Genomic DNA, 23,611 nt, shown 5'->3' with positions numbered 1-23,611 from the left:
GTTTATAAGTTGTCGACATCCGTCAAAATGCCATTCTGCAGCGGGTGTTCACTGCAGCGGACGGGGCGGCAGTCGTGGTTTTTAAAAAATGATTATTATTTCTATTTATTTTGTCGGGACAACGCTGGACGTCATGATTGACCCTGGATTATGTCAATGGATCCATTTTTATTTTTTTTAAAGGACTTGTCAAAAATCCTTTGTGGTGTTTTTTTTTTTTCATTCTTTATTTTAAAGTTTTCAAATAAACAGTCACAAAAGAAACATAGGAAGCATACAAATAGGCATAGCCGATGAGGCGTAGGCATTATAACTACCTGTAATAGGGCACACATAGCCCAGAATAGAAAACCATAGAAAACACAGAGGTATTAGCATGGCATCAAGTAGGCCTGGCGTATGACATGTGTAGTGTAAAATGACGGACTCAATCTATGGAGATTAAATGGACAATCTGGTTATCAGCTAGGCTCTGTGAGATCAGAAGGCAAAAGGTTAGGGTAAGGGGTAGAGGGGAAATAGGCGGGGAAGGAAGAAAGTGTAATGGTAATGAACATATACCAGGATTATATCATCACATCTGGAGGCTTACATAACTTGAAAAATATGAGAGATTGGGTTACATCAGTAGCTTAATCACTGCTCTGAAACTAGAGAGCGTTCTGTGGTTAATTAATGAAGTACACACAGGAAGTGCCACAATTCAGAAGTAAGTGCTCAAATGCCACATAGCAGGCTAGGGTTACAACCAAGGTTGTACCACTACTCTGAAACTGGAGCATGATCTGTGGCTAACTGACACAGTATACACAGGCCCGAAAGGTGTTATGATGCAGAGCTCAGTACTCCTATCATTGCCACTTTTAGACATATATTTACAGAGTGAGACATCAGGGACTGGGTAACTCAGGGGCTGTACCATTTCTCTGAAATTCGGGAGCATTCTGTGGCTGACCAACACACTTTACCAGGTCTGAAAAGTACCCAGGGTCACATTCCAGGAAGGCCTCGCAGTCTTCAGTCTTTAGTCCAGTGGGGTCCAAGTAGGATCTCCAAGGCATTGCTGAGGACAAGCCAATCTAAATAGCTCCTATATAGTGGCCAGCTCAAACTGCATAATACACATGTTGACTGTAGAGAAAAAAACATCCACAAAGTACAGAGAATGTTGATAGTAAGGGTTTTTTTTTCTCAGCAAAGCTGAGGAAAAGGCATCCAACCTGCTAGGATACTAGCAAAAAACATGACAGTTGTAGGTAAGGTTATATGGGGGCTGGCTTAAGGTTTTTTTTGTTTGTTTGCTAAATCTCCTAAAGACAGCAGTATAGCCCAATTGTCTTAAAAATATCTGAATCCCGTGTTCCTTAATGAGTAAAAAAGAAATTATGTTTTTGCAAAAAGAAAAATATCTGCAATGTGTTATTAGCTAAAAAAAAGACTAACTGTAATGATCTGATTTCCATCTGTCTTTAGCAGTAGCCAGAGGATGATGTATGTGCATATACATACTGATATAACCTTTATAGTGTGTCCATCACTCATGTAGCATAAATCAAGGTTGTTGTTGTAGTCATAATGCCTAGAACACAGTGTAAAAATTCAGTGGGAACTTACATAGTTACCACAGCCTGCGGCTCTTTGTTCACAAATTCCAAACAAACTGAAAACCTGATTAGTGGTTTAGGCCTTCAAATGGCTTCAAATTTAGGGTGATCATTTATGAAGGTTATCATATTTTGCTGCTAAAGAAGTTTGATATAGAACGTTTTGATAGACAGGTAAAAAAAGTAAAACATGGTGAAACATTTTATTCTTTGTTATTCTTTGTATTAAAACATCTAATAGTTCCCATTAACAAAGACAGTGCAAAAGAGTAATTTTAAACAAGATACAATAGTAAACAGTTAATGTAATACTTGCCCATCCTGTATTAGGTAGTACTTGAGGATCTCGTCAAGCTTGGAAGTAGGTGTCGCATAGCAGCTCTCCACCAAGGTTTCCAGCCCATTCACTCGCAGGCGGGGCTCAATGCCAAAGTATAGAGAGTCTCTGAGCTTTAGCACTGGCTTAGTGTCTTTGTAAGGCTCATCAAATTCTTTGTCCTTGAATATCTCCAGCGTGAATGGGAAGGTGCCTCTGCTGTGTCCCACTATTTCCAGTGGTGAGTTTTTCAGATTGGGTACATACCCGTCTGAGATGGTGTACAGTCTGGGGAATTCACATGTTATAGGAATTAGGATCTTGCTGGTACGAATAATAATGTCACCATTACTTCCCGGGGTCTGCTTTGGCATCCCAGTCACCAGATTGGTAGCGATAATCTTGTCACTTACTACCTGTAAGGCATAGAGGTATGTAGATACAGAAATAGAAGTGATCCCAGGAACTTATTTGTTCCAGAATAACGAAATAAATCTTAGGAGCATTGCTTGTTATGTTAAATTTCTACATTTTAGGAGATATGTATTTATGAATATGCATAGAATTCATCAATAGGACAGGGACTAGTGCCATACATTACACAAATTCAATTTGAAAAGATCTACCAAAGCAGAAATTGCAACAAGCAATTTAGAGGCATACAAAAGAATACTGTGCAAATTGTATCAATATATCAAAAACACATATCAGACATTCTCCGTACCAAAAAACAAAGAAAACCGTTAAACTTGATGCTAAAAATCATAACATGCCACCTCTTACACAAATATATTATTTTTTCAGCGGCAAGTCCCACACTTCAATATTCAGCCTGTCAACACGATGAACAGCTGTGTGCTTTCCACCAAAGTGTATGGAGTTCAGACCACACGTACACTGGATTGGGAACATGACTGAGACGCTAAGTGAGACTTTATGGAATTGGGCTTGGATATCCTTGGTATACTCAGGGTATGAGGCTATTTACTGAGTCACCTTAGCCTCCAGCTAGCTTTTTCTGTCATGGATAGGCTATAAGGGAAACTACATTCAAAGTCAACACCATGGATCTGCAGGCGACAAGGAAGGATGCCAGCTAAAGATGCATGTGTCAACTGCATGTGGTTTCTAGGTGTTGAATGGAGGCTTAGTTAGAAGGTGGCCAAATTATGGCCATTTGAGACAGGGAAGCTACAAAGATGAGAACTGGCATTTCTGCTGGTAGGAAGAGCACAGGTGAATGTCAGACTTGGTAAACTATGAAGCCTAGCTGTGGCTCTGGGAATCCCTTATGGTCATCTACCCCATCCCTTATGGTCATCTCACCCTCTTCACTAATCTTCACTCTCATACAAATTTTCATCAACCGAGGAACACAAACCACAAGTCTCAGATCTTTAAAGCCACTTTGACTGGGACTTTCAAAATCAGGTTTATTTTTAACCCGAACAAGACGTGACAGCATGATGATTTCTAAATTTACATACATTAATGACTGTCCCACAGGTTTTCAGATTGAAGTTAATATTGACATGGGTGCCATTGGACATTCCCTTGCAGGAGGAGTTGGTAAGAGACAGCTCAAGACCTCCAACTAGTTCCTTTGGCACAGATACTTCTATGTTGCTGGGTTTACAAATTACTGGAACTGAAACAGACAGAAGAATAAAACTCTTATGATATTATGGCAATAGTGGCATATCAATAGTTAAAATGTTGTTCTTTTCTGTACACCTCCATTGTAGCAGAGCACACGGTATATAAAAGCATTTTGCATGTTTAGAAAATACAATTTGTGATAAAGTCCATCTCCTTCTAGCATAAAACTCCCTGGTGGTTATTAGTGGCAGGATTAAATGTTCTTTTGGAGACAGATCTTGGTAACAGAACAGAATAATCACTCTCTGCTGCAGGTCAATGGTGCATCTCTAGCGTCACACCAGCTCTTAATATGAATGATAAGTACTTCTAACACTGTTAGTGTGCAGCCAGGAAGCAACGGTATGGCTCAAACAGAATCCAGAAAGCTAATAGCTTGTGAGTGAAAATGTTTGGGAGTATGCCTAAAACGTTTAGCAAGTATTATGTCATATAATTAAAAATGAAAAAAAAAAACGATAAATTCTTTGATTTTAAGGTTGCTGATACATGGGTATGGTGTTACACAACAGAAAACTTTATTTTCAGCTTAACAAAATCAGTGATTACAGACTACAGTGTAAATGGTACCTTGCAAAATGACTTGTGTTGATGTTATAATATTATATATACATTTAAATGTTATAATACAGTATTGTTGTTTAAAGAAGCTGACATTTTCAATTTTAAATAATAATTTTGATTCTGTTAAACAAAAGTGAATCATAAGGCTTTTGTTACTATAGGGTCTATTCATACAACTTTCATACATGATTTACACATTTTTCCAGTTATATTTAATTAAAAAATATTTGTAAATAGACCTCTTAGTGTAAAAAAAAAACCCCCAAAACATTTCTACCTGAGTTTGCCATAATTGACTAAAATTGTCAAACAAATTACAATTGGCTTCCTTATTTTGTAGGCCGTTTAAATACCGTTTGCATTCCCCAGAAATTAAATTTAAACACAGCTGATTGGCTCTCTGCTGTTCTCAGCAGTTCTCTCTGAACAATGGGGCTAGTCATTTGACTATGGCAAGACAGCCATCCCACTCACCACTCGGGAAGCAGGAATAGATGCAGCCTGTAGGATTCTGCAATAAAGTTTGCTAAAGTTTTAATATGTAAATGGCCAGGGTAGGATTGCTTTTTCTCAGCAAAAGTGACATTATATTTTAAGCATTTAAATTGATTCTATTACTTTTGTTTTCCCATCTAACATTACCTCTGCATTGTTACTGTTGGTTTGTCACTAGCAATCCCTAGTTGTTAAACTCTGTGTAAAAATCGACTTTTCCTTCAGAAATGTTCCCAGATACAATGACACCAATGCTCTGTTTTCAAGTTGGCTGGAACTATGAGGGTTATTCACAAAGCTGCCGAAGGAAACAGCCGAGCCGAATGCCGTTCTACGGCATTCGGCTATTCACTCACTGCTGTTCCACCCCTATGAGAATAGGCCGAACAGCAGTGAGTAGCCTGCCGGAGGTTCGGCTCAGCCGATCCAGATGTTGGATCGGCTGAGTTGAACTCCTTCTGCACTTCGGGTCAGCATGTTCGGCCGACCTAAAGACAGTCGAAGCAGGCCGATGTACGGGGTGAAATCAGCCGTACAAGCCTGAAGTGAATAGCCGAATCTATGACAGTGAACTGTCAGACAGTAGAAAATAGAAATAATTTCTGCCAATCTGAAAAGGAAGGAATGATGCCATTGTATCCTGACAGTCTTACTGCACAGACACACTCTACATATAGCCTCTGCGGGTAATATTGATTATTACAAGGAGTTTCGTGGTTGCTATCTTATGATTGCTAGAGATGTGTGAAAGGAGAGAGGCAGCAATAAAGAGCCTACAACAGCCTCTGTGCACAGGTTCTGTTAGATGCTATAGAAAAGAGAAATAGCAAGGGGCACGAATTAAATGGAATTAATAGCATTATAGGTGATCCAGTGAGCAATCATATACAGGCCCATGTCAAAAAACACAGACCATATCAGGTAGCCACCACATGACATACAGCATGAAAAATTTCCCTTATTAAAAATACATCTGTGACAATGTTTAACATTTCTCCAGTATCAATTCATAGGGAAAGACTTAAGGTTTTACACTTCCAATATAAAGACAAAACGCAGATGGGCTGAGACAATGTTAATAATGTTTTTTTTACATATTATTTGTAAATTTAACATGAGAAATTCCACAACAGCTGGCATGGCAAGGCCCAGATGGTAATTAGGAAAAGCATAATTTCACCATGTCACTTGCTACCATCAACTTAATGTAATGAACAACTTATAGCATTATATAGCATTACTACATCAGTAAATATGGCTAGTAAGTTATAAAATAACAAACCATGCACTTAATTTGGGGACCAGAAGTTACATTAAAAACTAATTGACATTTATTTTAAAATATACCTTGACATGTATGGTTATCCTCAGACAGGAGAAGCCCTCGTGGGCATTGGCACTGGTAGGTATCATCAAATGGAACACAGCTGTGACTGCACCCTCCATTGTTATTTTGACAGCCCTCGATATCTAAGAGAGATTTTTCAATGGTTTATAACAAGACAGCATTGCCAAAAAGAAGATTGTAAAGCATGTACCGGAAAGCGTAAGAAAAACAAATCTAAAACATATTTACTCCCCAGTTATATACCAAACAATATACTGTAAAAAATAATCATACCAGAGCAAAGAACACATTACCAACAATTTGCTTGGGAAAACTACATCTCACAGTACATTGCTTTCTCTTCAATCCTATGCACCTCTAAACAAGGGAGACAAAATTAGACTGGTGAAACATGTATAGAAAGACACAGTATATACACTAGTTCACAATCAGTTTACAAATATACTGATGAATAATGAAGAGTGGAGTAAGTATAGAATGTGTGGGATGTATAACATACTTTCCTTCATTGTGATAAATGTTCCTGATGTGAAACTTTCTCAATTCCTTCCTGTCCTGGATCTCACAAAGTGCTGCTAGATAAGCGTTAGTAGGCTTACACAAGAACTGCATGGACAGTTTTTATCTGAATATTCAAACCGCATTAGTATCTGTGGTCATGGTAGTCACTTCTCGAATACTTCACACTGTTCATAATTCTGGTAATAGCTTATTGCGGAGTTTGTTAACTGTCGTTCTTTCTTGCTGCTCATATATTTTCTGCTGCTGCTTTTACTACTACCTCCCATTTGTAGGAGTGCATCCTGCATTGCGGGTGATGCAGGAATGAATTATAATTTTTTAGTGCAATAGTCACTGCCACTTCTCCCTTTAAATACTTTTTGGATTGTTCCAAAAGTCATGTTTATTTATTTATTTATTTTTTGCCTGAGGTTTTGCTCACCTACTTAACTAAAATAACACAAGAACAGTTCTGTATCACAATGGACCAAGATCTGCAGACTAGATATTATCACTTTGGGGTCTATTTATAAACAATTCACCTTTGTCCTGTGTTTATCTGTAAACATTGGAATATATGCCAAAACGAATGTTCTTTATTTTTTTTCTTTACAAGTGAATGCATTTTTAAATGTTTTCATGTGATATCACAGTATGGTCACCGGTTGGAGCTAAAGGAGCATAAGAAATAAGTATTTATTTCCCTTATAAAGGAAGCAACCAAAGAAGATTTATTTTGGCATAAATCTGCACAGAATGAACATTCACAGATATTCAGAAGGCAAACAGCCCCGCAAATCGTTTATAATAGACCTCTATGTGTTACATTTACTCTAAAAAAGAACATTTGCCCAAAAACAGTAGTTTTTCAGGTTTATTTAGTAGAAAATATGTTTGTGCAATTTTTGTGTCTGAAGGGGACAACACAAGAACAACTATTTATGTTTCAATATTTCCTGATTGCATTGCATACAAGATTAAACATTCTGTGTGAGTAAAAATATTCACAAAATCAATAGCAAATACTACTTCATTTATACAATAGATTTTTTTAAACTTGTGTGCATTTTACCACAATACAGCAACAATACAGCAGGAAAAATCTGGACTAGCTGTGCCTGGCAACTAATCGAAAATTTTCATTTTCAAATCTTAACTGAACAAACTGAAGAGAGATGCTGATTGGTTGACATGGGCAACTGCTACAGGTTTGATAAATTCCCCCCATTGTTTTTTTACTTGCTTAGTTTTTTGTTTTTTTAAAAATCTTTTACCAGTAGTGGTGGAAACATTTGTGTTGGGAACTGAATATCCAGGCAAAAGACTGCAAGAATAAAAACTTAAAGCAATATTGCAGAAAAACACAGCCGTTAACTGCCCAACATCAGAGGTAATATAACCATTTTGTACAGTATGTCCTGAACTTCTTTTTCTTTTACTAGTGCTTTACACAAATATGCATTGGAGATTGGAGCCTGCAGTTGACTGAGACACTGCAAGAAAAATACTTACCTTTACTATCCTAATACATGTAAAATTGAATATTTATTTTGGTGTAAACAGTAACACACAAACACATAATGGGAGTTACAAAAACAATATTGCAGTTATTTTTCTTACTTTGATTTTCTTTATTGTTATTAGGAGACAAGTGTATGTTGGTAATTAGAAGAGATGTAACCCCGCAAAAAAAAAATTTTGTTGCGTTTCCGATCCATTTGGATTTTTATTTCATTCGTTTCACGGATCTCGCTATTCAGATTTCGTATCCACCCGAATTCCCAGAACAAAGTCACATGGCCATGCATGTAATGCAACCCTCAACTGCCAAAAAAACCCCATTTGATTGGCCAGAGAACAGTCACATGTCCAATTTAGTTTCGCTTTGAACAGACAGATCCAAATTTTCGTTAAACGAGTGTAGGTCCTACCACCGAATGTGGAGTGGCTATGAAAATGTAGTGTTGCTGGTAATGTAATCAGGCTGGCTGATTTGTATTCCGGCCTCTTCTGGTTAATTCTAGGTGTTCTGCTATTGATTGCACCTACCTGTCAGTGGGGTGTGACCATGCTACAGAGTGGGGCAGCCAATAGGGGAATAATTAGGAGTGTCTATGTCTCACCAGCCAAGCACTAAGAGTTTCATGACCAGTGGTGCATGCTGGGGGAGTACATAAATACTCAGGGATTGCCATGTGCTCAAGGCAGTCTGCCCCTGGGCCTAGGCATGTACAAGGTTGAAGAAGCTGACTTTGCCTCAAGCCAGGAGGACTCCACATGTGGACCCATGTGGGGTCTAGAATCATCTGGGGAGAAGAGCCAGAGTAACCCTATGCCTGCTGAACGTACCAGGTGCTGATAAGGACCTTTAGGGCTAAGTTCACACCAGATGCATTGTGATGCAGTCCATTTAGTTTGGCTGCTGCAACCAAAATACATCACAATGCTTTACTATGGGATTTCTGGTGCTCTATCCACACCAGTGCAGTCCATTCTGATGTAGTCAAAAAAAAATGCCGCTTGCCCTATTTTAGCTCCATAGGATCGCATCAAAAACGCACCTGAAATCCCATTTTAAGCAACAACAAAAAACGCATCAATCGCAGTACAATTGCAGTAAAATTGTGGTAAAGTCGCGGCAAAACGCATTGCACTACAGCTGCGCAGACGCACGCAGTTCTGGTGTGAACTAGCCCTTAGGAACAAGTCTGGTGCCTCTACCAGGGACGATCTCATGCTTATCCCTATTCAGCTGTTGTTCTACTGCACAGTGACAATTCCTGTTCTACTGAAGTATTCTCTGCACTGTGGAAGCCTGAAGGGATTGGTGAGTCTGGAGTCTGTCTATTTTTGCCATGGATGTCTGAGCCCTCTATTCCAGTTTGCCTGTTCCTAAATAAAGCATTCTAAAAAGTCCTTTAAGTGACTGGCGCCCAATTTGTTGATCACACATCCCTTCACTGGCTAGGGATCTGACAAGAGTGAAATGCTAGAGCTCCCTATCCTTTGGGGGTCCACCCAGGGGCGTATCTGCCACAAGGCAAACAAGGCGTTTGCCTTGGGAGGCACTTTCCAGGGGGGCAGTAAAAATGCCACCTCAAAACAGTGAGGCGAGTCGGGCTGCACAAAATCCGGCAGCCTCGGCTGCCTCATGAAGTAACGGGGAAGGCGGAGACCTGTGTCCTTACGAGGGAAGATGTGTGTGTGTGTGTGTGTGTGTGTGTGTGTGTGTGTGGGGGGGGGTTGTCTGTCACGGAGGAGGCAAGGAAAAGGAGGTGTCCCCCGCAGCTTTGGTTGGGCGGCTTGTGAGGAGGAGGCAGGGGGGCACAAGAAGCCGGGACCCTTAAGCACTGGTTGGGTGGCAGAGAAGGCTGGTCCCCGAAGTGTCGGTCCGGCGGGGGAGGAGGCCGGGGACCAATTAGCACTGGTTCGGTGGAGGAGAAGGCCAGGTCCAGCAGCAGGCTGCTAAAGCTGACAGCAAATGTCGTCAGGAGGCAGGCAGGGGAGCTGCAGGTAAGAGGATCACACTGCGCTGGTAAAGGGACCCTGCAGAGCCAGCATAGATTCTGCACAGCCCATCTGAGAGTCTCAAGTGGGCTGTGCAGGATCCGTGTTGGGCTTTGCAGGGTCTCAGGGGGGATTTGCACGATGTGTGCTGTATCCAGCGACTGACAGGTTAAACAAAAAGTCTTAAACAGGAAGGGGTGGGGCAAATTTTGTGTGGGGGGGGGTGTCTGAGTTTCCTCTTGCCTAGGGCAACGCTTAACCAAAACACACCACTGGATCCACCTTAGGCCTCTGGGGAGGGGTGGGGGGGCGCTACACGAGCATTCAAATTCATTCGCATTCTGACGCAGTAGAATTCTGACATTTGGATGCATCCAAATTTAATTATATTTCTAAGAATATCCATTTGGAAATTTACATGTCTATAATTACTTGTCCATATTTTCCTGAGACACTGCAGCAGTCTATTATGTGAAGTGGAAACAAATGAAAGGTTTGCCTAAGAACACCTTTCAAAGTAGAAGCAAACATATCAACATTTTGGGTTATTATGTACCCAACAGCAGTATATAAAATAAATAGTAAAAACAGGAAGTGATAGAAAAACTCTCCAATGGGACAGAGACATCAACATTTTTTTGAGTAGGCATAGGTTGGAATTTGTGCCAGGTTTTTCTTACTATATATGTGTATCCCTGCCCAATGACACCCATCACAGGCTGCAAATCTCTATCCAAATCTCAAAAAATGTTGGTTGGGATTAAAATTTTAACCTTTAGTTACATAAAGAAATGTCATATTATTATGATATATTTCCACAAATTCAAGACCATAGTTAAGAAAAATAACAAGGAATTTCTGTTTGTCTCTTTTACTTCAGTTAGGTGCATTTGTGAAAATGTGTTACACTTTAATTAAGGACTGATATGGACTGTGTATGATTAGTTTGTTTCTATAGTTACTACACCAGCAAGTCATTCTCAGTAAAGGGAAATGAGTCTTAGACCAGCACAAGTTATTAGCAATATAACACAGTTTGTAATACATATACATATCTAAAAATACATGCAATATCACTTGTCATGAAAGATGCCTCACTGGATCAAATGCAGGAAAGCATGCCTGTACCTTAATCATAACCAATATAAGCATTGAGTGGTCCAAGATACATATAAATATCTGAGCCATCACAGCTCTCCAATAACTTATTACACAGGAACCAAATGCAAAATAATATGAAAGTCACCTTCACATGTCATTCCATCTTCTTGTAAGACTCTTCCTTTCCCACACTCACAGCGATGTGAGTTCTTCAGGTTGATACAGATCTCACTGCAGCCTCCATTATTATTCTCGCATTCATTTTCATCTGAAGTCCATAAGAAAAGTCATGCAAAAGCAGCAGTTAGTTTACATGCCATAATAGTTTACCTCCTATACAGGTGAAACTCGAATAATTAGAATATCGTGCAAAAGTCATTGCAGTAAGTGCTGCAAAAGGGGCCCAAACCAAGTACTTAGTACATATGCATGCTTGTACTTTTCAGAGGTCCGATATTGTTCTATGTACAATCCTTGTTGTATTGATTGCAAGTAATAATCTACTTTTTTGAGGTTGTGGATTTGGGGTTCTTGGGGTTTTCATGAGCTGTAAGCCATAATCATCACAATTATGACAAATCACGGCTTGAACTATCTTGCTTTGCATGTAATGAGTCTATCTCATATATTAGTTTCACCTTTTAAGTTGCATTAGTGAAATAAATGAACTTTGCACGATATTCTAATTATTCGAGTTTCACCTGTACATCCCAAAAGAGCTGTGAGAACTGTGCTTCTTAGGCTCCCTTCACATATTGTCAAGCCTAAACGTAGTTCCTTTCTTTGTAGGTTCTTCGATATACACCGTGATCACAATTATAAGAAACCAACATTGGTAAACAAAAACGAAACAATGAAATCTGCAGTCAGTAGACTTTCTATAGACATGAACCTAGTGCATCATACACTCTGATTAAGGTCTTGCTTTCCATACTGTTGTGGGGTACACTACATCATAACCTTCTGTCAGCTGGTATCCAGATCTCCAAGCTAGAGCCAGTAAAAATGGTTATTGCTAGGCTAACAGTCAGCTGCAGCAGAGAATTTTAGGTGACCACATTTCCTCACCAAAAATCCGGATCAGCAGTCATGACTTCCTTCGCAGCCACGGTAAAGCTGTGTCTCTCATTAGGGGTTTTCCTTTAAGACCAACTGGCCTGAAAATGTATATTTTATATTTTGAGGGGCCACTGGTAGGTTGTGTAAAGCTCATAGACATAGCCTGTCCCATACCACAATGTTAAAATAAAGTTGATGGATTTATTCAGCGGGAGAAGAGGTCAGAATGGAGCACATGACAGAGGAGGTCGCGGCCATCTTGCTTCATTGAAGACGCGATGGAGGTCCTGTGTGCGGCGGATTCGGGTCCCTGAAGATGGCGGACGCGGCACAGGTACTCGTTTTATGTATTGGAGTATTTGCACGAGTACGAGTACTCATGCAAATACTCGGTATCGCGGCCGATACCGATGCTTGTATCGGTATCGGTGCATCCCTAATTTATACAGTACTGCATTATAGAGAATCTGATAGGCAACAATTATATTTGACAGTGCCATAATATTTGGGTAGAAAACAGAAATCTGGTGGGCCTATCTCACCACTACAGACTCCACGAAAAAATAAACTATGATGTGATTTGCATTGCAAGCAATCAAGTTGTAGTAGCAATGTTTGGTAGAGTTGTCAGGGATAGTGAGGGTGGGAACAAAGGTGGGCATTGTCCCTACTTCTTGGCCCCCAAAGAAATGTAAACACGATGCTGGTGACTGGTGCACAAATATTATATCAGTAAAAAAAAATCCATTGTAATTTGACCTTATTAGCCTAGAAGTTCAGCTTAGCATGGATTTTCTTAACTGTGTAATCAGTCAGTTTTAGTGGTGTGTGTATGTGTCTGAAGGTATTCTTACGGAGAGGACTTTGAATTAGATATAATTTTATATATGTGGTTTCTGATGCTGCACACTCTTCAATACCTGACTTTGTCTTCTGTCCCTCCGATCATCTCTCTTCCTAAATGTCTTCTTCAAGCTGCATTAACAGCCCTCCTCTGTCCTATTTCCCCTGGACTTGCCATATTTCTACCAGGATTCATATGGAATAAATGAATGGATCAGCAATGGCAGCTGACAGAAGATTTTTTCATCCTGTATCAATTTAGGTGAGCCATCAATCAGCAAGTCTTTAGCTTCTGCTCCACTGCCTGATAGAAGCTAAAAATATTCTTGGCCCTGCATGAACACTGCTATAGTCTGCTCATTCCTTATCTGCAGAGAGGCATTGCTGATTATCCACTTAGCTTTATACTGCTTTCCCCCATATATCACCCCGGCATGAGATGGGAGTTTAATGACGCTTGTTATAGAGACTAACGCTCCAAATCAAAATGTACAGCCTGCGCCATAGAGAAATAGAGTATGAGGTACTTTAACGAAATATTGGCTGCCCTAGCCTTAAACTTTGTTTCCTAAGAGAGGGACAATGTGTCAAATTCACATGATGTTTGAAGCATTGTGACTGAATGGTACTTTAGTTTTTTTTTGCTTCTTATCTAGCCTTCCACCCAGCTTAAACAAAAATTTGCTAAAAAATCCTCACCCCTTCACACTAAGTCTCTTCCCCACTCTTCTGTGGTCCAGCGCAGGGGCGTCCCGAGGCTGGGTGACACGGAGCGGTAACCGAGTGACACCCCGCAGAAACGTCACTGCACATGACGTCACGACGCGCGTGCGCGATGACGTCCTCGTGCACATGCGGCAGTATTCTGATACCTGCCGGCGGCCATCTTGGTGATGGAAACCGGCAGAGAGAGGAGGGGGATAAGGTATGCCGCCGGGTCCCCTCCTCTCTCCTGATACTGTCGGGTGTTCGGTCCATGACCGAGCGCCCGACTTTTCAGAGGGGGGTGACACCCTCCAATGGTGTCACCCGGGTGCGGGCCGCACCCCCCTTGTGCTGCCACTGGTCCAGCGCTGATCCTTTTCCTGCTTGAATGACTCTGGGGGTTCTCTGAGCCCAGACTGCCAAGGACAAGTCCCTTGGGGCGTGTTATCAATGTTGGAAATACAACAGCTTATTATGATAATGTAATATTGTCTTTTGAGCACTAGATGGCACTGTATTGCAAGTCTAGTGTATGCTAGCTTTCTATATGCATGCTTATCTATGATCTAAATGTTTCCTGTTTGATGCTGTATAGATCAGATCAAACACCAATATTTAAACAAAAATGGCTGGGGGTTACAAAAATGGAACGGGAACCATCCAGGAATGGACATCTAATGGAATATGAATCCCTCGTAAATAGTAGTTATACTGGTACAGTCCTACCCCTCAGAGATAGGTTTGTCTGCGGTTATTTAGTTATATTCTCTTTCTGTTTGAACAGAAAAGTCAGCTCAGTATCATGCTGTAAGGCCACCATTTTGGCTATCCTGTCCTCTGCCTTGAGCTCATGGCTAATAATGGGTACTCTGTCTAGGCTACTGGAGGAAGGTAAACCTGGCAATAATTGGCTTTAATTCTCTCTTTTATAATCCTTACACAACTTGTGTCATATGACAGCTTTAGGAGTAGCTATTACCCAAACAGAGTTCAGGCAGGAGACAGGACTTATGGTCTGGCACTTCTGATTTGACACAAAAAGAATAAAAAAAACCAAGCAATGTCTTAGCGATAACGGTGTATGATAATCTAAAAATAAAATAAGATTCTAATTGATTGGTTTGTCTAAACTTAAAAGTACAATGCAAAGAGCAAAGCTATAAAAGCACAGTCCAGATAACAACTGATCTGATTTCTCTTTACTGGATAAAGATTGCTGAGTAGTTGGGGTATATTCTCTTACCCAGACAAGTTTGCCCATCAGGACCAAGAATTGTTCCAGAGCTGCAAATGCAATCTCCAGTATCCAGACACGTCCCTCCACACTCCATCAAATCACAGATGTCATAGAAATCTTAATAAAGGAAGATAAAACTGTCATAAACATATGTTTATGTCAACAGATAAAATCCCATTTCTAAAACAAAAACAAAAGCAAACCAGCTTTGTGAATGCTAGGCAGAACATAAATATGTATTGAGTAAAAGTAACAAAAATTGCCTTAATATACTATGCCATTTCATGTTTTCAGATTTGTGAATATCAACATAGTCTGTGCATAGAGTCTCATTTTTTCCAGTTTGATCTTGTAAATAAAAGTTTATATTTTCATTTACATTTTTGCCAGTATATTTGTTTCACTATATTTGTATACTGTTTTAATTTATGGACCACAGAATGCCTTTTGAAAGTTCATATGTCTATACTCCATTACATAACAGTTTGTTACATATCTAAAGTCAAAGTAAGCCATGTGCAGGAATTTAAATATAAGACGATACCATGTATATCAAACTGTGTAGCACAACATAGGCAGATAAATATATTGCATTCACACCATATAATAAACTATGCCATTTCTCTAAAATAAAGACATAAAACTTTTTATGCCACTTTATATTAGTCATTATAAAAATACAAAGAGCAATAATGATGTGCAGAGTACAGTCACCCTCTACAGTATATAAAATATTGGTTTACTAAAGTCAGGTCAGGGAAAGATACATTCTAATTGGTTGTTCTTTGTTACTGCATCTTGCACATTGTTCTGAGCCTTATGGAATACGTATGGAAGACTCAACTAAAATTCCCATTCTTTTAGGATTTTTAACAGTGTATATATCCATGTAAGACCATCACTAATTCAACACCAATCCTCTTAAGACAGAAGAGCCTAGTGGGTTCTTATAATTGTCCAAATAATGGTTGTTCATGGAAATATTTCCAGTGTAGATGTTAATCACATTACAGAAATAAAGTAGGAGCATCTTCCATTATTTAACAAATTGTAGTGTTACAAATGTCTCTAAGGTCAAGAGATGTCACTGAGGAAACTATAAAGGTTTGCATAAAGCTGAACTGCCTGCAAGGCCTGGGGTTTTGTTGGGGGCTGATCTGTGATCCTTAGAGGTCCAGAGGCCCTCTGATGCACTGAGAACACTCACGTGCCACTTCGAATGGGAAAATAAGAGAGAGAGAGAGAGAGGAGAGATTTTTTTTATTTTTTATAAATACTCACGGCCACAGTACACATGGAAGCAGACACTTGGTTTAGTAAGTCGATAGACATAATATCCTCCTGGACAGGCTTTGATGTCTACAGTGGTATTCCACTGACAACAGTCTTTGCCAAAGCTGGCACAGGCTTGTCTTTGCACAATGCCCTCTGATTCACTTGGATGACTCCCATTGAGCCAGATTGGTGCATGAGTGCCACAATGATTTTCTAAAATACAAAACGTAGGCATAGCATCTCCAGCCATCCCAGTGAACCGATACCACTCTCCATCCAGGTGGTTGTCACACATTGGTTTGTCTTGGGACTCATTGAACACATGATCTGTGTTCCTCCAAGGCTCATTCAGGCTTATATAAGCAGAACACGGGTCCAGAGCTTGTGAAAAAGAAATTAGATCAGTACAACAGATTCACAAATAAATGGAAACAAACATTAACTATTATATTATTTAAGGTAAAAAAACAAACAAACATATTTTTAAGTCAAACTATAGTCATTTTTTAAAGTTTTAGATAGTGAGCGAGAGAGTTAGAACAACTGTCAGGTTTGTATAGCTATCTAGGTACACAGAGGGTAGATTTATAGCTTTATGTATATTCTATTCAAATAGGAACATTTTATGCTTATACTGTTTCAACAACCTACATCCTTATTGTTCAATAGCTTAATATGCATCCAGACATTCATCTTCTGCATCTGTGTGCCTCACTAGCTAAATCCTTATAAGTTCCAATATCTCCATTTGCTGAAAGGCCTAAATTTAAGCTCATGGAAGAAAAACACTATTGCTGTCGTTGCTCCCTTCTTTTTTCCCTGGCACAATTGTCACCTTAGCAGAATGTAAAGGAATCTCCCTGATGAGGTAAAAACAGCAATACAAACGTAACAGAGCTTCTAATCCTTCCAAAACTCAAAAAATTTAGTTGAGTTGGACTTTACCTGCTGTAACAAGGCGTACATGTCCCCTTTTCTTTGCATGCAGATTGTAAAAGCTCCCAGTACCACTCAGCATTTATGACAAATTAAGTCATTTTCTAAATGATCAATGTCAGCTCTAAGCTAAATTAACTTGTAATTCGTTTGAAATTAGGTTAATGTATTCAAGTCAGATTGCTTTACTAGAGGTTAGGACTATGCACCTCCTACAAATATAAGCACTGAACAATTAAGTTTTTTAATCCACCATTTTAGCCCTGTGAAAACACATAGGGGTTGATTTACTAGAGGCAAATAGGCTGTTCATTTGCACTTTGTAGGGGATGTTTCCGCAAGCTTGGTGAATGTGGTGAAATTTTACTTTGGGAAGAATACCCAATCACGTGCATGGAAAATAAAAACAAAACTGTATTTTTGCTTGTATGTGATTGGGTGATGAAAGTCAGTAGAGCTTCACTTAATTTACCAAGCTAAGGGAACCTTCCATTGCAAAGTAAACAACCGATTTGCCTTTAGTAAATCAACTCCATAATCATTACCCTATATATCCCAAAGCAAGTCTTAAAAACCACCATTATTTTAATAAAGAAAAAGTCAGCTGAGACTACAGATAAGACAATGTTGATAAGAAAATCAATGGATTTAAACCAGCAATGCAAAATGCATTATTCAAACAGTAGAAATGTAAGTATTCACACTTCATCACCAAAACCCTTGGCACTAACTTGATAAAATATCAACGCATGGCTTTCCAATAAAAGCCATTTCAATTCACAATACAAGCTTTTAAATGACATTTATCAGAATTTGTAGACTGTATGAATGTAGAATGTTCACTTAATACATTTTTGAAAAATAGATCTTAAAAGATGAAGCCACTTACCCAATGAAGTTACTGGGCTGAGTTTGGAGTAGAAAAAGAATGTCAAAAGAAACAGCATTGTCATAGCCTTTGTGCAAATGGGAAAATAGGACTTGGACTACTTTGCAGGAAGCCTTTAGGAGATGGTCTGCTTTCTCCCTAGATCTGGGGCATAAAGAAAATTTTGTTTTCCTTATTTATCTCTATAACCTTTTCTTTATCACGTTCAGTGGACACATTATCAGAAGGAAGTGGATGAAATGGGCCAAGCCTCTGACCCTTCTGGCAAAGTTTTGCCATGTAAACAAGGATATTTTTACTGATTGATCCTCAAGCCTCATCCTCCCATTGTCTTCACAGGCTGGAATTCTGAAAATGATACATGCTTATCCGAAAGGGAACACTGGACTGAAGTCAGCCCTTCCGCTTGTCCTGTCCTGCTAAATCACATGCTCATTACGCCTTTCGTCTCCAATTTTAGAATATTGACAGCCACAAATTGTCCTCCTAACTTACCGTAAGGGAAGTTGGAAAAGCATTTTTTTCTGTTGTGTACAGCCTAAAGTCTACACAGTGTACATACTATTCTTAAAGTGACCCTATACTCAAAAAGGGAAGATGTGTTATTTTATAGGGAACATCAAGAAATCATAATCTTGCCTAAGCGGTGTTCTGAAAAATCTACCTTTTGCCTTGAATTTCTCTTTAAAAAAAATAGCAGTGCACTCCTGGAGTTGATTTACTAAAGGCAAATAGACTGTTCACTTTGCAAGATAATTTTCCCTTAGCTTAGTGAATGTGGTGAATATTCACATTACAAAGAATACCCAATCATGTGCTAGAAAAAACAACAACTGTGTTTTGGTTGCGCATTATTGGATGATGGAATTAGCAAAGCTTTACCTCATTTACTAAGCTGAGTGGGAATTCCCTTGCAAAGTAGACAGCCTATTTACTTTTAGCAAATTAACCCCTTGTGACTAGACACTTCTGTGCCTTGAGTCTCACATCTACAGTTATTGACAGTATGAGATTATCTAAGGCACTGCTGCCTGTCATCACTAGTCAGAAAAAACATGAGTGCAATAACAGTGTACACCTAAACCACTTCACATTATATTACTCACATTCACTGCTCCCTCCTACACCCATAGTAAAAATAAAAGATAGGCAAAGGCTGGTTAGGGCTATTTTATGTAATTAAAACTGTCCTTCCACTGGGCAATGTTTCACTTCATCATCTGCAGTCTCTTTATTCTTGCAGTAAAACACCTGCCTGTGTCTCTAATACATTTAGGCCCAGTTCTGCTCAATAAGACTGTCCTGTCATTAGCCAGTTTTATACAGCTGTATTATCTGTGGTCTCTTAATTCTTAAGGATGGTTTGGAGGACAGTTTTATATCAGCAAATCACTGGTTAATTTATATCTGCCAGTCAATATAACATGATGATTTTATGAGCTTCTCTATTAATTATTTTAATACAATAATTACTCAAAAGGTTTTAGGATTTCCAAATGTTTTGCCTGTCCAGAACAGCCATTTTGGGTCCAAGTGGTAGTGTGATAATCTTTATTCCTTTTATACTAGGCATGCACTAGTATCTGTGTTGATACCGATACTAGTATCGGTGCCGATGCAGAGTATCTGGGCGAGTGCTCGTCCAAATGCCCTAATACTTATCCCAATACCCAAAACTTCCAATCAGAGGAATATTTCCTCTGACGGGCAGTGCCGTAGGGGAACATGGAACTGGCTTCCTGGGCAATCAGGAAGCCGGGTGGCGAGTAATGACTTGGCTGGGAAGCATGATCCTTGCTGATTGGCTGGGAAGCCGGCTTCCCGGCCAAACAGCATCGACCCAGCCGAACAGCCAGCTTTCCAGCCAATCAGCATGGAGTTGGTAATCCGGCCAATCAGGAAGCAGGGATGGAGGTAATTACTCGCTGCCTGATTGGCTGGGAAGCCGGCTCGATGCTGATGGCTGGGAAGCCGGTTTACCGGCCAATCACAATCGAGTCAACCAAACAACATGGAGCCGCCTTCCCTGGTAGCATGTCACTGCCTGCCGCCAAGCTCCCTGATTGCCCGGGAAGTCGGCTTCATGCCAGCGGAAGCACCGGTATCGGTACTCTGTATCTGCGAGTACCGAAAGCAAAATATTGGTAATCGTACTCTATACCGAAAAACCAGTATAGGCACATCTTTAAAAGTCCTTCCTAAGACCAGGCTCACTAAGGTGTCTGCTATTAGCTTCATCAGCCAGAAAAGCCTCTTATATGCCCCTCTCTGAAGCCACTTTGTTACTGGCCCCTGACTTTCCGAGTTCTGGAACAAGTATGACTTCACTTTGACTTTTCTAATCTATGTATTAAAGCGAAAGATAACTAGGCAAAAATATTCTAAGTAGTTTGGCAGCGGGAACCCCTGTATTATTCCCAGAATACCTCAGTGCTTGCACCAGTTCCTGACCCTGTTGCCAGTTTAATCACTGGTCAGTATTTGAGATGGTGATCCAGGAGACTAGTGAAGAAAGTCTCACATTGACCCATTTCTTTGTGGATGTAAATTAACCCAGAAAGGCAGAGTACTCAGCACTGCTAGGTTAGGTGCCAGTGTGGAACCAGGTGATAGAGGAAGAGTTTAAGGATTCTGTGTCCTTTTATACCAGGGGTTAGGCCAATAAATATCAGTCTTTGACTGATTGCCAAACCAGAAAAAAAGTGAAGTATGCCACAAAGGGTATATATCTACTTTGTGTGCACTAAACCCAGCGGGCCCATTCACTATAGACTGCGTGCAGGAAAAAAAGGAAGACAAAACAAGACCTGCACAAAAAAGAAAGGGCAGCAGTGATTGGTCTTGGTTACAGGAAGCTTCTGTACAGAAGGAAAGTTTCACACTGCACAATGTGGTAGAAATGCACAAAGCACACCAATATTCTAGTAGTTGAAAATACACATTCCTCTTGTATTTAGGACAACATTTACTTATCCTGGAGTTGAGCTTTTGAGACAATGACTGTGAATTGGGTGACTGAGTATGGAAGGCGAGGAGGCATAGATCAGGTTGTACTGATCCTACATAGCCACCAAAACATTTGCTGCTTCCACCAGATGATCGCTGCACCTGGGGACGGAGCCACAATGTTTGTTGTTGAACCTCGAAGGCAGGAGGTCCACATCCAGCACCTCACCTGAGACACAGGTTCTAGAACACTACTTGGCGTAGACACTATTCGCCCGCATGCAAGCACTGCCAGCTGAGCCAATTGTTCACATCTGTAATGTGAGCAGCTGACAAGGCTGAAATGTGAAGTTCTGCACAGGGAAGATCCTTATTTTAACTTCTCTTGCAGTAGCAAGACTTCCGTTTCCTCCCTGCTTGTTAATGTACACAACTACTATATTTTATTTGCTTTGCAATGGGAGACAATTTAAGACTGTTCACATGTCTGCATTTAGCAGAATTTGGTAGGCAAGTTTGCCTACACTTCCATTGAGCACGATATAGTGAGGGGTGGCCAACATGCATCTTTTTTGTTTGGATGGTTTGGAGTATCAGGCCCTGGGCTCCTGATAGGAGGCAAAAGCATTAGATGATTGTATGAAGTAATTTCAGTGACACAGTTTTAAAATATCTTGCTTTTCCATTAGATTAGTGCATGACCTCTACACTGTAACCTACTTACGCAATATCACGCAAGCCAGATTATGTAACATTGACCGCACTCAATGTAAGGCCTCCTGTAAGGGATCCTGTAGATTGAAAAAGCTTTAACCACAGACAGTCCAGTGTCACCTTAAGAACTATCATGTTTAATTTTCAAGGGGGCCTCCTCTGGAGGATGTACAACAATTTGCAGATAAAGCAGCATTTCCTACTTTGTTATCCATTCAAAGATTCCATGGAGCTCACTTCTTGTAAACAACCTGTCAAATTTGTGAAGATGAATGATATCAGTTATCAACATAGTACAAGCCTAAGTGTTATACAGGGAGATCCTCTCATTTACAGTAAATATTATTGCAACAACTCTTAGGAGTTACATTACTTATGACTGCAAATAAGTAATTAAACATCCACAGAAATTGAAGTAAAAACTTGCAGCATGATTATGTAATCAAGTCCAGATACATTAATAAAACATCCTTTAGTTCACAAACATGTTGATTGAAGGTCATGCATTTGCTTTTATGGCCAGCCAGTGCAAGTATCTGGGATCTGTCTATAGTGAGTTTTCAAACCCCAGCAAAATGTTACAATTAGGCTTTTAGTGGTTGTGTGTGTGATTGGCAAGCAATTGTGTATGACTGGCAAGCAAATGGGGGAAGTGGTTGGTTTACAGGGAAAGCATTACTCAGGGAGACATTTCCATGTGATGACGTTCACCAGTAGTCCAAAAAATTAGGTGAAAGGCAGGGCAGGGACACAGAACCTGCAGACTCAACCTTTATAAAATGCGTAGGTAAAACTGCTACTAAGGGGTTTAATAATGGCATTAAATCAGATTGGTGTTCCTTTGCTGTGTGTGATGCAAGTAACCTGTTAGGCTTTAATAATAACATGCTAAATGCATTAGTGTGCACCAACCAAAAGCAACCAAATTCATACTCTCTCCCTGAAGCCTAGTGTCAGAAACTGGAATAAAAGAGCTGAACTTTCAAGGTTTATATTACTGGTCAGGCTGGGCAATTAGGATGTAAAAAAAAAAAAAAAAGTATTTCAGTATAAGTGATCTGACTAATGGACAGGCAGCTTCTACATTGCAGAGGATTTCCACTATTCTCTTTGGTTTGTAGTGTCAAAAAGCAGTTTTATGAATTGAAGTACCACACTCTGCTTAATGGTAAAGATACATCTTCATTGAACGTAGGGCTGAGGGAACAGTATAGAAATATCCTGGTGTTGTCTCCTTCACACACCATTCTAATATACCCCATTTAGCTGGGTGCTAGTGGATGGCGTCACAGCATACTAGAAGATATGTTGTCCGCACACCTTTAAAGTCTTGTCTTAATTGACATTCTTGCAGCATAACGATAAATTGCAATTCATTTTTATTCTCCAAGAACGTCAATAAAGATGAGACCTTGAAGCTAAAAAGGTGTGCAGACAACATGTCTTCTACTAGTATAGAAATATCCAAATCGTTTTGGGGGCTCACACAAATACCCCGTGACCTAGGCTTACTAAGGGAGAACATGTACATGAGGACTGTGATGACTTAAACTGCATACATTTTTGTCCAGTGTGTGAGAATGCATAGAGCTCTTCAGCAGCTGATTTGGCTAGATTAGTGTCCACAGCCTTTTTAAAAGGGTTGTGTGGGGAGAAAAGCAGTTTTGATGTGAACAAACGCCATGTAAACAAATCCTTGTGGATGTCAAAGCAGCTTGAAGTTTAGAGGCGCCTGAGAAAGATCTCAGAAGCATTTCAAACAGATCTCAAATGAAAGCTGAATGCACCTAAAAGCATGCTGCATTTGGCCATCTACACATGCCCTTAAAGTGAACTTGTGCCTTTCCTATGAGAGTAAATCAAGTTCATTTGAATCTCCCTTAACTGCACACTTACCTTTCCTTAACCTAAA

General features: G+C 39.9%; 1 protein-coding gene across 1 annotated transcript in view; it reads right to left on the bottom strand.

The window, feature by feature from the left end:
• The window catches only part of OIT3 (oncoprotein induced transcript 3), a 33,096-nt gene that overhangs the window by 7,153 nt on the left and 2,332 nt on the right, over positions 1 to 23,611 (bottom strand). Inside the window, exons 2-7 of the mRNA XM_018571410.1 lie at positions 16,221 to 16,601; positions 14,946 to 15,056; positions 11,241 to 11,363; positions 5,986 to 6,108; positions 3,408 to 3,568; positions 1,921 to 2,336 (exon numbers count right to left, since the gene is read on the bottom strand). Coding sequence (XP_018426912.1) covers positions 1,921 to 2,336; positions 3,408 to 3,568; positions 5,986 to 6,108; positions 11,241 to 11,363; positions 14,946 to 15,056; positions 16,221 to 16,601 — 1,315 coding nt within the window. The remainder of the gene's footprint in view (positions 1 to 1,920; positions 2,337 to 3,407; positions 3,569 to 5,985; positions 6,109 to 11,240; positions 11,364 to 14,945; positions 15,057 to 16,220; positions 16,602 to 23,611) is intronic.

The sequence above is a fragment of the Nanorana parkeri genome, unplaced genomic scaffold (assembly GCF_000935625.1).
Source record: "Nanorana parkeri isolate BGI_ZX_2015 unplaced genomic scaffold, ASM93562v1 scaffold1750, whole genome shotgun sequence".
Classification (NCBI taxonomy): Eukaryota; Metazoa; Chordata; class Amphibia; order Anura; family Dicroglossidae; genus Nanorana; species Nanorana parkeri.
The sequence above is the reverse complement of the archived record's forward strand: the minus strand, read 5'-3'. Positions and strand labels throughout refer to the sequence as shown.